The sequence below is a fragment of the Dermochelys coriacea genome, chromosome 3 (assembly GCF_009764565.3).
Source record: "Dermochelys coriacea isolate rDerCor1 chromosome 3, rDerCor1.pri.v4, whole genome shotgun sequence".
In the NCBI taxonomy this organism is placed as follows: Eukaryota; Metazoa; Chordata; order Testudines; family Dermochelyidae; genus Dermochelys; species Dermochelys coriacea.
In genome coordinates, this window is record NC_050070.1 from 201,721,798 (window position 1) to 201,738,222 (window position 16,425).

At 41.7% G+C, this 16,425-nt stretch overlaps 1 protein-coding gene across 1 annotated transcript in view; it reads right to left on the reverse strand.

Moving 5' to 3' along the window:
• PLCB4 (phospholipase C beta 4) overlaps positions 1 to 16,425 on the reverse strand; it is a 314,466-nt gene that overhangs the window by 108,727 nt on the left and 189,314 nt on the right. The window contains 2 exon segments of the mRNA XM_043512117.1: positions 455 to 534; positions 14,933 to 15,076. Coding sequence (XP_043368052.1) covers positions 455 to 534; positions 14,933 to 15,076 — 224 coding nt within the window.

Sequence of the window (16,425 nt, forward strand, 5' to 3'; positions counted from 1 at the left end):
CTCCAGAGGCAAAATTCATCCCAGAATAATTAGAAAATCAGTACCTCCCTTGACAGACAACCTCTCCCTTGCTACATACTTCCAAAACCAGTATCGCCCATGGGGGTGATGTGTATGTATCAAGGGAAGAACAGACGACAATAATTAAAATCAAACGTCTCAGTAGATTAAATGTACGCTTGTAAACTTTCTTACACTCTCTCAGGCAGACACCAAGCTAGAGACTTGGAAATTTGGATGTTTACAATGAAACACGAACCCTAAATGCAGTTAACACAGTGTATCGCATGGGAGGTGGAAGTCTGAGGGAATTTTTCCTGTAGACTGTTTTGACAATTGCATTGGTTGACCCAAGAAAAGAAAGGACAACCAAGACAGTTCATATAGGAAAATGAGTGCCCCCAAAAAAAAAAAAAGATACATAGGAGGAAAAACAGGGAGGGAAAAGTCTTACTGTTTCTTGAGGCATGTCATTGGACTGACGTTGTTCGCTCTAAAGTTATGTATGATGGATCCAAGTCCTTCGCCCCATTGCTGAAAGACAAGAAAACACGCAGGCACTCAGCTATGCAAAACAAAAAGGGGGAAAGCAGGCCAACCTAATCACTGGGCATGCCTGTCTCAAAGGAAAAGCTTTTCTCCTTTTCATGCAACTATACAAAATGTAGAGAACCTGACTTATAAAACTCTCTCCTAAGCCCACCTTGGAAGGGAGAGCCAGCATCCAAACTGCATATTACACACTAATATTTTATTCTTCGATAAACAAAGTCATACTGGTTCCCATTTTTTCCCCAGCTACATAAATGCTGCGTCTGTAGTGCCATTAAAACAGCTTATTGCCAGCAAAGGAAAGCTGCCCACTGATGGATTTATTAAGCTCTTTATTTATAGACTGTATAAATATAAATCTCTTTCAGCAGCTGTTGGCAATATTAGCTATTCCTAAGCAACATTATACAATATGTGATGACATATTTAACTGGGTTCTATTTTAGAACAGAAATGAAGCAAAATATTAATAATCTATAGCAGACTACAGGGAAGCACAGCACGTGTGTTATGTGACTAACCAAATCTAGCTGCCTGTTACATATTCCATCATGCGCTTTCCAGTTTTTCATCCTTAAAAAGTAAAACATTCCACTGACCATGAGGCTATCTTTCAGCAAACAGCAGTACTACAGTCCTTACATAATTTCTTTATAAGGATCTATTTTTCAACTGTAGTTCATATCTTGACTTTGCTGATTTGTACTGAAAACGTTTGAGGATTAGGGCCTAAAATTAAAACCAATGGGAGTTGGCAATGGAAACTTTGGGTGAGCAAGGACAATAAGATCAACCCCCAAGACAGCAGAAATCTAATGACATGACAGGCCAAGTTCTATCTCAGTTATGCCCGTATATTGCTGGGACTATTGCATAGAGCAGTGGTTCTCAACCTATTTATTATTGTGGGCTGTATTTGCTGCTCTCCATGTGCTATGTGGGCCGCTTCCACACTAATATTAATATATATATATATATATATATATATATATATATATACACACATACACACACTATATGGCCCTGAGGATGTCACACGGGCCATAGCTGTGTGCTGATTGGGCTGCAAGCAGCCTATGGATTGAGAACCACTGGCATAGACTATTTGCATCTGTGTAACTGAAATGGGGTTTGCTCCACTGTTCCCTATCAACCTAATGAGTAGAAAGCCTCTCATTAAAGGCCAAATTCTGTACATGGAACTTGAACCGACCACGTGTATGCCAAAATCTATTCTAGAAACACTTTATAAATAGAAGTAGATGAGTGTATTTTTGTTTTCATGAATGAGTGTTGTACATATCTCTAAAATTTATATGAGGCAATATTGAAGGCTTGAGCAAACTATATACAATAAGTCTGACTTGTAGCCTTAGGTGGTTAAAATAAACTAAAAATGCCCATCTTTAAACACAAATAGCTGCTTTAAACACACATTGAAATTACACAGTAGTTGTGTAATTTCATAAAGCATGAAAACAGAGCCCTGACTCTATTTAAAGGCATCATGTTGTGTTCTCAAAAACAAATGCCAAAGCTTTGCTGAAAAGACTTCAGATGTGGTTCTCTCATCTTCTTTCTGCTGTGTGAATAAGACCACTTAGAAAACCATCTCCCAAAGTTTTACTAAATACGCCTGTACTGTTGTCTATCAGGTATTGCTCAGTTCTCTCTCACTAAAATAAGCACTATTTTACCTGGTATCTCTTTTTTAAAAATATTTTTAAAAACATCCTAATGGAAATGAAATGTTGCCGCTGCAAGAACACTGCGGTACCATTATCTGTCCCAGACTGAGCTAGATTTGTCTGACATTCTTGAAAAGCTCTTGAATCTTTTGACTTTCAATAAGAAGTTAAATTTTAAAAGCCACAGTGTGCAAAAATAACAGGGCAGCTAAACTAAACAAAATGCAAGTCATACAAATGTACAGTCTTAAAAAAAAAAACAGGTTTTCTGCTACAACATGCCACCAGATGTCAGTAGAAGTATTTTGTACAATGCTATCAATGAGAACACATGATTAAGAAATAAAGATACATACCTGTCAACTTGGATTTTCAGGCAACTATATTAAAGCACCAAACTCTTGTCCTTAGCATTCTCTTGTATTCATCAGGACCAACTGCCCTGGGGCACCACCACTGGGAAAACTCAAGCCATGAATCACCTATCCAGCACTTTCTTGGTGAAAAGATCAAGTCCTGCTTAGGAAGGATTCCCAAACAGCCCTTCCCCAACAGGTAAACCAAGCCTGGGGCTGCTCTATTTTATGCCAATATAAGTGAATGAAATCACAGAATCATAGAATATCAGGGTTGGAAGGGACCTCAGGAGGTCATCTAGTCTAACCCCTGCTCAAAGCAGGACCAATCCCCCACTAAATCATCCCAGCCAGGGCTTTGTCAAGCCTGACCTTAAAAACCTCAAAGGAAAGAGATTCCACCACCTCCCTAGGTAACGCATTCCAGTGCTTCACCACATTCCTAGTGAAAAAGTTTTTCCTAATATCCAACCTAAACCTCCCCCACTGCAACTTGAGACCATTACTCCTTGTTCTGTCATCTGCTACCACTGTGAACAGTGTAGATCCATCCTCTTTGGAACCCCCTTTCAAGTAGTTGAAAGCAGCTATCAAATCCCCCCTCATTCCTCTCTTCCGCAGACTAAACAATCCCAGTTCCCTCAGCCTCTCCTCATAAGTCATGTGTTCCAGTCCCCTAATCATTTTAGGGGACGCTTTCCAGCATCCTTCTTGTAATGTGGGCCCCAAAACTGGACACAGTACTCCAGATGAGGCCTCACCAATGTTGAATAGAGGAGAATGATCACGTCCCTCGATCTGCTGGCAATGCTCCTACTTATACAGCCGAAAATACCATTAGCCTTCTTAGCAACAAGGGCACTTTGTTGGCTCATATCCAGCTTCTCGTCCAGTGTAACCCCTAGGTCCTTTTCTGCAGAACTGCTGCCTAACCATTCGGTCCCTAGTCTGTAGCAGTGCATGAGATTCATCAAAGCCAATAACTGATAAATCATAGGAGCATCCCAGCCACACCATGCTATGCTGGTACAGGGCAAAGGGTCTGTTTTACCCAAAGGCTACTAGCTTGCTTCAAATTTCCTGGGCATGGGAGAGTCGAAAAAAAAAAAAAGAAGAAGAAGAAGAAGGACTGTGTATAAATTGCACTGGAGCTATATGACACTGGATGAAGAATTGAGCTACCAGTAGGTTTAGGCATATGCTCGAAGGTGTCTGTACCCTGTGCATGAGATGTCACATTATTTGTCAGGCGGTCAAAGATCAAATCCTTGTGAGCCAGAAATCTTCTGCAAAAAACTAATTTTTAAGGTTACACCATCAAATGAAAAAAGAGTCTGAATATACAGTACTGTGAAAATGTTAAACTGGCAATATATAGCTTTTCAGTCATCAACCCATTCCCAGATTAATTGGAAAACAGACTAGCTAATGTGTTGTCTCTGTAAAAGGGGGAAAAGGAAGCGTTTATACCTTTCCTACAACCTAAATAGTATCCTAACGGCTCGTCTACACTTAAAACACTGCAGTGGCACAGCTGCGCCACTGTAGCTCTTCAGTGCAGATGTTACCTACCCTGGCAGGAGGCGTTCTCCCTTTGGCGTAGGGAATCCACCTCCCCAAGAAGCGGTAGCTAGGTCAACAGGAGCATTTTTCAGTCGACCTAGAGGTATCTACACCAGGGGGTTAGGTCGACTTAACTGCATCACTCTGGGGTGTGGATTTTTCACATCCCGGATGACAGTTATACCCCCCCTAATTTCCTTGCGTAGACGAGGTGTAAAATGACCATACGAATCTGGGAACAACCCTTCTTCGTTGAAATCAGGGAACTACCAATTTGACTTGTTCTAAATCAGTTACATGAAGGTGAAATAACAGCAAACACTCTGCAAAGAAAAAATCTTCAAATCTGTTGCCTAGTGTTCAGCATCACCAAGCCACTAGGTATTGAAAGAATGACAAAGGCCACTGAAAAAAATCAAATTCTGAATTCAAGTAAACAAGAACACCAGCATAAAACCTGAATGACACAAACTGTTATTCTGGATTTATACCAGTGTAACCAGGAGAGGAATCTGTCCCTTAGCATCTAACCTTAGAGAAGCAATGACCATGAAACTAAATGGAAAAAATGAAGCAGTGGGCACAGAAACTACAGGATGAAGAGCTGAATGCACAACTAAGTACATGGAATGTGGAAAAAGATAACTGAACTAGCTCTGTTAAACAAAGAGCCAGCATTTCTGAATGCCTTTAAGTGGAAAAAATGAAAGAAACATTGACTGAAGAAGCCTATCTTCCAACGTTTGCTGAATAACTCCATCAAATCCTTTAGAACTATTCAGTGACCTTGCTATGTCATTGGTTTCCTCAATGAAACACAAGCCAGCAGTGGCAGAGTGCACAGACTGCTTGATCTCTTAGCTCTGAATTAGCCATGGCCTTACATTTAACAGGATGAGATGCAAACTAGGGTCATTGAGAGTGACTAAAAACTGCTATAACCTTCAGCTCATGCTAGTCAGTCCAACATCATCCATGGTTTAGTTATAGATGAGACCTATAAAAGGGGGACCTATATAGGTTTATATAACCTATAAAAAAAGACCCAAATCGAGCAAGGAGATTCCACCTTTCCTGTGTCCATGTAGTTTCTCCAGTGGGGTACTCAGTCCAACATGAAGACCAGGCTAAGGAACTGGGATGACGGAGTGGTTTTTTGCATCTGGTATTATCCCGAGGGGGTGCCTAGTGCCAAAGACTGATTTGTTAGAGTCCAGGACATGATAATTTGCGGATAATATCTAAATCAATACTTCTAAGTGGGACCACGATCCATCCCAAATTAAGCATTCTCCCTCCAACACAGCCTTGCCATCCACAACCCACACAACAAATCCATCAGCATTCCCATACTCAATTCATTCATTCCCCTTCTGCCCCACTACCAGCACACTCACAGCCCCAGTACATCCCCTTTGCTTCTCTTCTCATGCACACGCAGAGCTGCGTGGAAAGGGGCCTGATCCTGTGCGGCTTCTTCCAGACGTGGTCGGTGCCTCCTCTGCCCAGAAGCAGCAGCAACCGAGAGCACAAGGAGAGAAACCCCCCAGTCCCAGAACTCCAGCAGTAGCGGCCCCTAGGGCCCAGGGTGGAGTCTCAGCAGAGGAGCTGCTACCCACTGCATTGGTCCTTCACTGCTGAATCCCCACGTGCAGGGCTGCCGCTCCTGGCCTGAGGGTGTAATATGGAGTCCCTTGGTGGGCCACTGGCAATAAGGATAGAACCTGGGCCTGCTGAACTAAATGCACGAGCTTCTACCATCTGAGCTAAAAGACTGTAGCTAAACGGCTGGGCAGACATATGAACCTCTATGTGGTCCAGCCACTAGAGGGAGACAGAGCCACACTGAGGAAGCACCAGTTACCTATGCATCCGTGAAAGCCCTGGGACCGAGATCTTTTTACTAATTTTGGTGGTGTACTGGCTCAGCAGCGGAGTTACAGATTAAGCTCTTGTTTAGGGCTAGAGTCACCAAGATTAATGTCCAGGGTGACTTACACACCTCACTGATTTCAGGACCTCCACAGCAACTAGGGGGTTATCCTTAGGAAGGGAAGAGAAGAGGTTAGTTTGACAAACTAAAGAGGCCACCTTCTGGATCTCATCTTTGACTGGGGAATCGATTCTGGGCAAAAAATTCCTGTTTTGCTCGTGTGCTGTCAGCGAGTGATGGACCCGTTAGGGGTTTCAGAACCCTCAGAGAGAATATACTGTTCAGCCACTGAGCATTCTGTTAGTAGTCTAGCAGGGAACCAGAACATTTTGTCCTCAACCACTCATACAGTGGACAATAGATCTCCTCTTCCTCAACTCCTATATCCAGTCAGTCTCACACGTCACGTCTGTACAATGCAAATTACCATACCTGCGACACACGAAGAAGCAATAGAAAGGAGACTAGACTAGGGATTGTGTAAAATTCATCCCATATCTGTCAGCCGCAGCCAAGAGTTTCTGTATGTTGCTACTGAGGCTGGGCTATATACTAAAAGAAAACTCAAGGGCTCGTTTCCCCCTCACTTCCAGAATTTCATCTACAAAGTCCCAGCTAGCACAAATGTTCCATGTGGCAAGCAGTCTGATGAACCCAGATTACTTCCACTCATTAACGGAGCGTTTCTTGCTGTGAGGAGTTTTCCAAACATGTTGAGGATCAGATCAATTGGATCTACACCAGTTTGGCTGCTTCTGTGGGAGCAGTGTCAAGAACAGATGAGATAAATATATCAGGTGATTTGGTCTAGTTTCACACAGTGCGATGAGCCCTTATCCATTGTGGCTAGTGAAAACCAGCAGGGAGGTATTGGGGCCATTGAAAGTCCTGCAGTCACACTTCCAAAAGGAACATAAAAGAGTGAGGGGAAAAAAAAACAACACAGCAAAGATCCTGGATGCCTTTTTCAATGTACAACGTAAAGGTTGGCCAGTAAGTGAAAATTAAGATAATGACATATCTTATGAACATGGCATTAACATATCCTGAGGGGTTGGTGATGAAGGAGGAATACACAGCTCATTGAATGGGGAAGCAACAGTTTTGTACTGAGGCCTTGTGATTCTCTGGGAAGGCTTACTTACCACCTCAGCTAGATACCATAAGCCACATTCCAACACGGGTGCAAGAACTATGGCGATACACAAGAATGCTTGAAAATGCAGGAAACCAAGCAGAAAATAAAGTAATCAAATTGTGATGAATGTAAGAACAACAAATAATAATAGAATGTGTTTCTGTAATGCCTTTCTCTGAGGGACTCAAGGCGTTGGAAACAATTCTGAACTTAGCCTCACAGCACTATTGCGTGGTGGGCGGGTATTATTATCCTCATTTTACAGATAGGAAAAGCTGAGGTACAGAGAAATTAAGTGACTTCACCAAGCTCCCACAGGAAGTCTGTGGCAGAGCTGTGAAGAAAATGTATAACTTCTAACTTTCAGTCTTGTGCTCTAGCTATAAGATACCAGCTGACTGAATATTACAACAATATTTGACCAGCTTGCTTGAAAGGTTAGAAACTCTCATTCCCCTTTGAATGCAAGCTTCCAATATAAAATATGAATATGGCCCTAATCCTGAGAACACTTAAATATGTGCCTATCTTCATGTGCATGAGTAACCACATCAAAATCAATAGTTTCTGGATATACAATAATTTCAAAGTATTTGCAGGACTGAGGCCTAAATCACTAATAATTATTTCTTTGACAGGGACAAAAGAATCAGCAGATTTCCAGAATTCTTTCCAGATATGTTCTGCAGTTTTCCCGAGGTAGTTTAGATTTAGAATGCACATGCATGTAAAACAAGAGAAAACAAACAAAGATACAGAGAAGTTCTTTAAAAAGAAAAGGAGTACTTGTAGCACCTTAGAGACTAACAAATTTATTTGAGCTGTAGATCACGAAAGCTTATGCTCAAATAAATTTGTTAGTCTCTAAGGTGCCACAAGTACTCCTTTTGTTTTGCGAATAGAGACTAACACGGCTGCTACTCTGAGAGAAAAGTTCTTTATTTTTCTTTATAAGGGCTGTGGGAATCTGCTGCTGTTCCCAGTGTCTCTGGCTGTACTTGTGACCTTCCTGCTTTGATACACATCATCACTGCTCTTCAAATGATTATTAAAATGGAAGCCCCCTGGTATTACAGGGAGATCATTTTCCAGAACTAGACTACATCTCTGCTACACTGAAAAGCAGATCCTTTCTCTAAAGTGCTCTGTTTGGAAAAACAGTGTAGCAGCTTCTGCTTTCTGATCATCAGCATTTACAATATTTCTTTCTTCCAAAAGTCAATTAACCAGATAGTAATAAAAGTTAATGTGCAATATACTATCCATACCAATTGTTAAAACACTGCCGACTAAAAAGTTTATAATTATGCTGAAAATCGGCCCGAGTTGTGACTGTTATTAAATGCTCATATATTCATAACCTTTCAGAACCCAGCTAAAATTAAAATTGCTGCTCCTCGCTAGTAAGAATAGTTACTGATAAATTAACTCTACATCTCTATTCCACATTTATACTGAGTGGGATTAAATTGTGAAAAATCAACAAAATAAATACAAACACGTCCAACGGAATTTGCCACCTTACATCAAGAATGAATCGGTCCCATTATTTTTACCCATAGTATTAGTAACACATGCCAAAGGAAACTGTCTTTTTGTTCTGGGTTTGTACCGTACCTAGATCAGTCTATGACTAGGACCCCAAGGTGCTACAATAATACAAATAATAATAGCCAAGACAGCTGACACAGTAAGCACCGTAATAAAATCACTGAAGTTACAGAAGAACTATTTGACAGAGAAAGTATTACCTAAATATTTTAGCTGATGCCTCTTACAATTCTTGTGACTCTCTACTTAGCCATTAATGTTACATTCAGCCTTGTTTTCACTGCTAGAAAAAAGGAGCAAAGTAAACTAGGCAAAGTCAACCTCAGGCTGGGGTATAGTACTGACATTGCCTAATTTGCCATCTGGTAAAACCAAAGTATTTTGTCTTCACTTGGGATAGCTCACATGTTCGTTACCCTGAGGTAAAATGCACCTTTTTTGGCAGTGAAGACAAGGCCTCAGTGGTCTCACAAACCTAGTGATTTATTCTTTAGAGCAGACTAAAAATGAAGAACCAGAATAAAATCATGAATGTTGCTTTTCTCTTATATGTAAATCTTTTGGGTTAGACGCACACCACATCTCCCGAGTAGGGTTGCCAATTTTGGTTTGATGTATTCCTGGATGTTTCATCACACGACATAATCTTTACTTAAAGATTAATCTTGAATTCCTGGAGACTCCAAGGCAATCCTGGAGCATTGGCAACCCTACTCCAGAGATAAGAGGGGGAGCAAGGTCTGGACTCTAAACTACTGCAGGAGCCACCATAATCCTTACTGTAAGTGATGCTTTAACTTATGGTAGCCTGGTCTGAGCAGCCCATGGACTGCTTTGCAGCCCATGGACTGCTTTGCAGCCCAGAATGCCCTAGGCTAGGGCCTTACACTGCTCCTACACTAGGGGAATTCTCCCCCAGTCTGCCACAGCCCCTTTACACTGCCACAATACAGTGCCCATTGTACAGACCAGGACTCAGAAAGGCTACCTGGTAAATGACGTAACTTAAGGCCAATCAGAGGCAATCACAAAATTTGAGACCTACAAGCAGTTGGATGCAGGTGGTTTATAAAGTTCAATATGCAAACTCGACCAGTCAAAGCGTCGCTTCAGGAATACAGGATGAGGGTCTAGTCTCAGTTGTGTTAAGTTCAGTGGCGGTACTCTAGGTTTACATCTCTACAATTCAGATCAGAATTGGGGGCCATTTTTGCACTCTCCACCTTTTTTTGAACTCTACCACCCAAATAGAAATGAGAATCTCATTTTCATTGCTACAGAGTGAAATTCTGCTCTTATGTATCTGTAATTTATCTTACCACAAGGAGAAGCTAAGCCTCTGGTTAAAGTTACAGTTATGGCTACAATACATTTACTAGAGGGTCACACGCATTGTTGCTTCTGTAGGCTGACCTCATTGCACACCCCAGAGGCTCCTTACATCCCTCCATTCCCCCTCTCACAAGTTCCCTGGGTGTCACCCTCCCATTCTCTTCTATTTCAGGGACTCCCTTCAACCTTCCACCCCCTGCCTCATTACAGGGGCTCTGCATGCCCTTGTAAACCATTGGTGCTTGGTAGACCTCCCCGGGTTGTGATCTTTACTGTGGAAAAGTGGCTAAAACTTTATCAAACATCACAATAATCTATAACAAGTGTTGAGCGGAATAGGTACAAAAAGGAGAGAGAGACAGACTGAATTAGTCCAAATGAAAAGGCCTACTGATCAAACTCAAGATATACGTTAAGATCATGCCTGGTAAACAAGGGAAGTGTGGGACTGGAAATCTGTGAACCAAAATTGATGTGTCCAAAATTAGGCCTAACTGATGAACAAACTGATGGCAGGCTATGTTTCCCATCATTCCCTTTTCCAGCCCCCATTAACTAAAGAGAGACTTTGTGGGGGAAACTAACTAATTGACTGGGAGCTGTCTGACTGGGAGACTGGTGGACTGGAAGGAACTAGCTTATCATCATGACTGCCACCCTCACTAGCTCCTGGGACTCCAGGAGCCACCATGATACCATTAGGCCTCTGGTGTTCTGATCCTGAGAGATGTCCTGACCAGACCGGTCCAGAGAGGGGGAATCAGATGATATTGCCATCTCCATCGGCTCTGGCTAAATCCTGACCACCACCTAAGATGTGAGACTTTGATTCCCCTCACCTGTCATTTTCCTTCCCCACCTTCTTTTGCCTTCTGTTTTATAAGCATCTGATTTAGCCAGTCAGGACTGCGTATTTTGCAACACTGCCGTAAGGCTGTGACCACAAAGACAGCTAAAAGCAATGGCCTAAATAGCTCGCTGCTGGTACAAGTCAGCCAGGTCTCAGAGTAGCTGACAAGAGCATGCGCTATGCCTGTGTTTCTCCCACAGTGAGATTTTGCAAGTGAAGATGCTGGTTTTTTTCCTCCATTTTCTGTTTTTTTTATTTTGACTTCTAGGACATGGGATGGGATTTTAACAGCAGCAGCAACAGCTCCGGCTTACCTCAACTGACATTTCTCTTTCCCCCGCAAAAAGACTACTGATCATTCTACAAGCAGGGAACAAGATTAGTTAACGCACACAGCTAGTATTAAATGGCGGCGGGAGGAGGTTGGGGGGTTAACTTCCCTGATATCTGTTGGATAACTATTGCAGCGAAACACAAGGTGGCCTGCAAATTCATAGCATGCGTAGAGAACAATTTTGATTCAGAAAGTTGAGGACACAAAGGCAGTCAGTCCATTTTGGATCTGGTGTCGATCAACAGGGATGAATTAATTGCAAACACGAAGGTGGTTGGGAACTTGGGAGGAAGTGATCATGATTTGATAGAATTCAAGATCCTATGGAAAGGAGGAGATGAGAACAGCAAAACAAGGATACTGGACTTTAGAAAGGCGGGTTTCAATGGACTCAGAGAAATAGCAGGGAAGGTCCCATGGAAAGACCAATTAGGAAAAAAAGGAGTTGAAGGAGACTGGCAGTTCTTAAAAGATGTAATACTAGAGATTCAACCTCAAGCTATTGCAATGCAGAGTTAAGATATAAGGAGCCACAGGAGGCCAATGTGTCTGCACAAGGAGCTTTTTAGCTATCTGAAAACCAAAAGGGCTCTATACAGGACCTGGAAGGAGGGGCACGTCACCAAGGAAGTACACATGGGAATAGCACGGGTATGTAGGCACAAAATCGGGAAAGCCCAGGCAAAGAATGAGTTACAGCTGGCAAGAAATGTTAGAGACAACAGGAAGGGGTTCTTCAAATACGTCAGACAAAAAGGAAAGATCAAGGACGGTGTGAGTCCGCTGCTTCATGGAGGTGGTGAGCTGGTAACGGAAGATGATAGGGAGGCAGAGCTGCTCAATGCCTTCTTTGCTTCAGTCTTCTCTCAAAAAACATGTGTCCAGCAAAGTTACCATAGACAATAAAGGGGAAGGGATGCAGATTGGGATAAGTTAAAAAACACGTCAGAGATCTTCTGACCAATTTGAATGAATTGAAATCAGCAGGGCTGGATGCTGTTCACCCCAGGATACTGAAAGAATTAGCTGAAGCCACTGGCAATAATATTTACAAACTCTTGGATGACAGGAGAGGTCCTGGAAGACTGGAGAAGGGCTGACACAGGGCCCAGTTTCAAAAAGAAGAAAAAGGAGGAGCCGGGGAACTATAGACCAGTCGGCCTGACTTCGATACCTAGAAAGCTACTAGAGCAATGTCTAAAATATTCAATTTGCAAGTACCTGGAGGATGACGGGGTAATCGCTAGCAGCCAGCGTGGATTTACCAAGAACAAATGCTGCCAAACCAGCTTGATTTCCTTCTTTGACAGAGTAACTGATTTAGTGGACAGGGGGAATGCAGTGGACATAATATACCTGGACTTCAGCAAGGCTTTTGACATTCTGATAAGTAGGCTGGAGAAATGCGGACTCGGCAGAAGTACCATTAAGTGGATACATAATTGATTAAACAACCACAAACAAAGAGTAACTATTAATGGAATGATGTCACATTAGAGGGAGGTTTCAAGTAGGGTTCCACAAGGATTTGTTCTGGGTCTGGTGTTGTTTAACATCTTTATTAATGATCAGGATGTGGTTAAGAAAGTACACTGATCAAGTTTACAGACGACACAAAGCTAGGGCGGTTGCCAATACTTTGGAGGACAGAGCTAAAATTCAGAGGGATCTTGACAAATTGGAGAACTGGGCTATGGACAACAAAATGAAATTCAACAAAAAGACAAATGTCAGGTGCTACACTTAGGGAAGTAAAACCAAATGCACAAATACAGAATGGGGGATAACTGGCTTGGCAGCAGCACTGCTGAGAAGTATCTGGGAGTTCTGGTGGGTTTCAACCTCAGCATGAGTCAGCATTGTGACACTGTTGCAAAAAAAAAAAAAAAAAAAAAAAGCAAATGCAATTTAGGTTGCATTAACAGAGGCATAGCATGAAAGTCTTGGGAGATAATAGTATGGCTCTACACGGCACTGGTTACACCTCAGCTGGAGTACTGTGTCCAATTTTGGTCACCAATGTCTAAAAACTATGTAGAGAAAGGATCCAGAGGTGAGCGACAAAGATGATCAAAGGGATGGAATGCAAGCCATACAAGCAAAGACTGAAGGAATTGGGTATGTTTAGTTTGGAAAAGAGGAGGTTAATGGGGACATGAATAGCAGTCTTCAGATACTTGAAAGGCTGCCATAAAAAAATTGGAGAAAAGTTGTTCTCTTTTCCCACAAAGGGCAGGACAAGAGGCAATGGATTCAAACTACAGCAGTGCAGATTTAGATTAAATCTCAGGAAAAAAACTTCCTTACTGTAAGAATAGTAGGACAATGGAACAGACGCCTTGTGGAAACTCCACTGGAGGTTTTCAGAAGGAGGCCGGACAGCCATCAGTCTTGGGTGGTTTAGCCACAACAAATCCTGCATCTTGGCACAGGGTTAGACTAGATGACCCTTTTGGTCCCTTCTAACCCTATGATTCTAAGATAGTTATTACCCTTTTTAATCCCATCCAAGAGACTCTCAAACAAGGCTTTTTCTTCCTACTACAGACTCTCTTTAGAGAAGGGGAACATGGGATATTGTTAAAACAAAAGACTTCCTTAATACTGTACGTTTTGAATGCTTTAACTGTTTTTCCTTCTTTTTCTGTATCTTTAATAGAGAGCAAAAAGATTTTTAATAGTGTGTTTTCCATGCTAATAAGCAGACCGAGGACTCTGTATTCCAAAACCTTGAACCTTTTTAACTGTTTAGTGTTGTTCAGTGACAGGGTCATGTAACACCCTGGACTCTCGGGCCCCTTTATTCCATCAAAAATAACATAACAGTGCTCCCCTATTTCTCTCTTCCTGTGCCCACACCAGGATCCCCCATTCCCACCTCCCCCCTATGCCAGGGGCTCTCTGTGTGCCCCCCACTTCCACCTTCCCCCTCTCCTAGGGCCCCACAATCTCCTCCCATGCCTTGCTCTGCATGTGCCTACATTCCCCTTATGGCCTTATTCCTTCCACTACTCTCATATTTTTTCTGTGTCCTTTTTTTTCCCCCTTCATTTATTTTTCTTTCAGAGAGTGTTAATATTTTATAACTGTCCTGGGACAAAGCTGGTGGGAGGGGGATGTGCACTGCCAACCTGTTCTTTGATCGGTAGACAATTTGAAAGGTGGGTGAAGCTGCTGGCTCAGTTAACCAGATGCCAGGGGGTTCCATGCATCACCCATTTCTCCCTTTCTGTTTTTCTGATTGTGATCAAAATCACGAAGGTTCTGCCCATAAATGCCTAAAGCAGTCCCTACATTTTGGAACTGATTGGATGTGTGTTGAAAGTTATGACAGACAAACAGAGAAATGCCACTGAGTTGAGTGTTAGACCTCACTTCGCTTAGCCAGCAACAATGATTGCAATGAATGGTCAGGCTATGCTTTCCATCTATGAGGCTTCCAATAATAAAAAGGAAAGATGAAGTAGAAAGCCAAGGGATTTCTGTACATCTAGACTGAAAACACAGGTGTGACTGAAGCTCGAGTAGACATATCTGAGCTAGCTTTATTCTAGCTAGCTCAAGTACCAGTCGTGATAAATCTGTGGCAGCGTGTGCTTTTCCCCCGCACCCAACACTGTTTAACCGTGGAATACCTTAGCTACTTCTGCATTTTCTGCTACCATGTACGTGAAGCTGATGTTCACCAGATCTGTGCCACTGCACACACACACTATCCGCCCTTCCAGCTCATTTTCTGCTTTTCCCACAGTCTCAAGAGCAGCTAGTATTTTGGGATCCTGTTAAACGGAACAAAAGACTTGTTAAATGCACAATACAAAGATTAAGTTAAACACACCTCTCAGGTTCACATGCATTCAGACTGCAAATATTTCCCGGTCACCTTAAATGAATTGTTTCATTTAGAATCTATGGGCATGATTAGGAAAAAAATCTAATTTAATAATCACTGAATGTGGCTGAATCCTAAAAGCAGGGAGATAATTGCAGTATTTTAAATACATTTCAGAAAATTACATATATTACCTTCACAGAGAAGGGAATTGGAATAATTTTAAAGACTGGTAATAGTTTATGGGAATTCTTAACTCTATCTAAATAAATTATTCCAACCCAAATCAGTAGTGACCAAAAGTTATTATTTGCATGGAATGAGTGGGTGATTTCTACCCATTTCTTGGCAGCAAATCTGGTGCTCTTTGGTACCTTTGCTGGCAGTCAAGAGCCATAGATTTAATAAGCCTGGAGACTGAACTATTCATAGAAATTGGGAATATTCTGAAGCATATTTGAAATTTGAATCATACTCGTGGGGTATCATGGGGCAGTCTGCACTGCCTTAGCCCATGACCTACTTTGTTGGCTGAAGATTTCAGTCTATCACCTTGAAAGAGAACTAACTTCGCTAGAAAAAAATAGATCTATGATTAAAGTGAAAAATCTATGATTTTCAAGTAGAACCATAGTCTGATTGAAGCTTTTGGATTTGAAATCATTGGACAACTAGATAGCAAAACTCTTAAAGAAACACTGAAGCAATTATGCCCAAATTTCATCATCTCAGAAAGATGTCTAAAATACAGATGCATTTTAAAAAGAAATCTATATTAGAAAATATTTTAAAAGCTATGATTTCTGTAGAACCCTCAGGTGGTCCCTCTGCAGATTGCCTTTGAAACAGCAGTTAATAATCACAAATCCCAGAGCTGTCCTGACACAATTGATCATTTAAGTATTTAAAACAAGGAAGCACACAAAAATTTCTGATTTCTATGTCAATGAAACATAGGAACACATATTGAATGACCAAGGACAAAAATTAAACCAAAAAATATTTTCAACCTCCTAAAATGATATCATAATAGTTCAAAATAATTTGAAAACCCTTGACGGGATCCTTTTAATATTTAGTGCCCAGATTTCACAGCCTCTTGGAAGGTCAGCACTGACATGGCATTGCAATATTACAAAACCTTGACACTGAAATAAACTAAAACCACTTAATCTTAAATGTTTTAGGCTATAATTTTACGAGCGAAGTTGTGCTGGTGGTATTTTGTAACAAGCTACACTGCATTCCCCACTTCACCTTCAGCTTAAACACTCTTTGTTTAAAAGAACAGTAAAA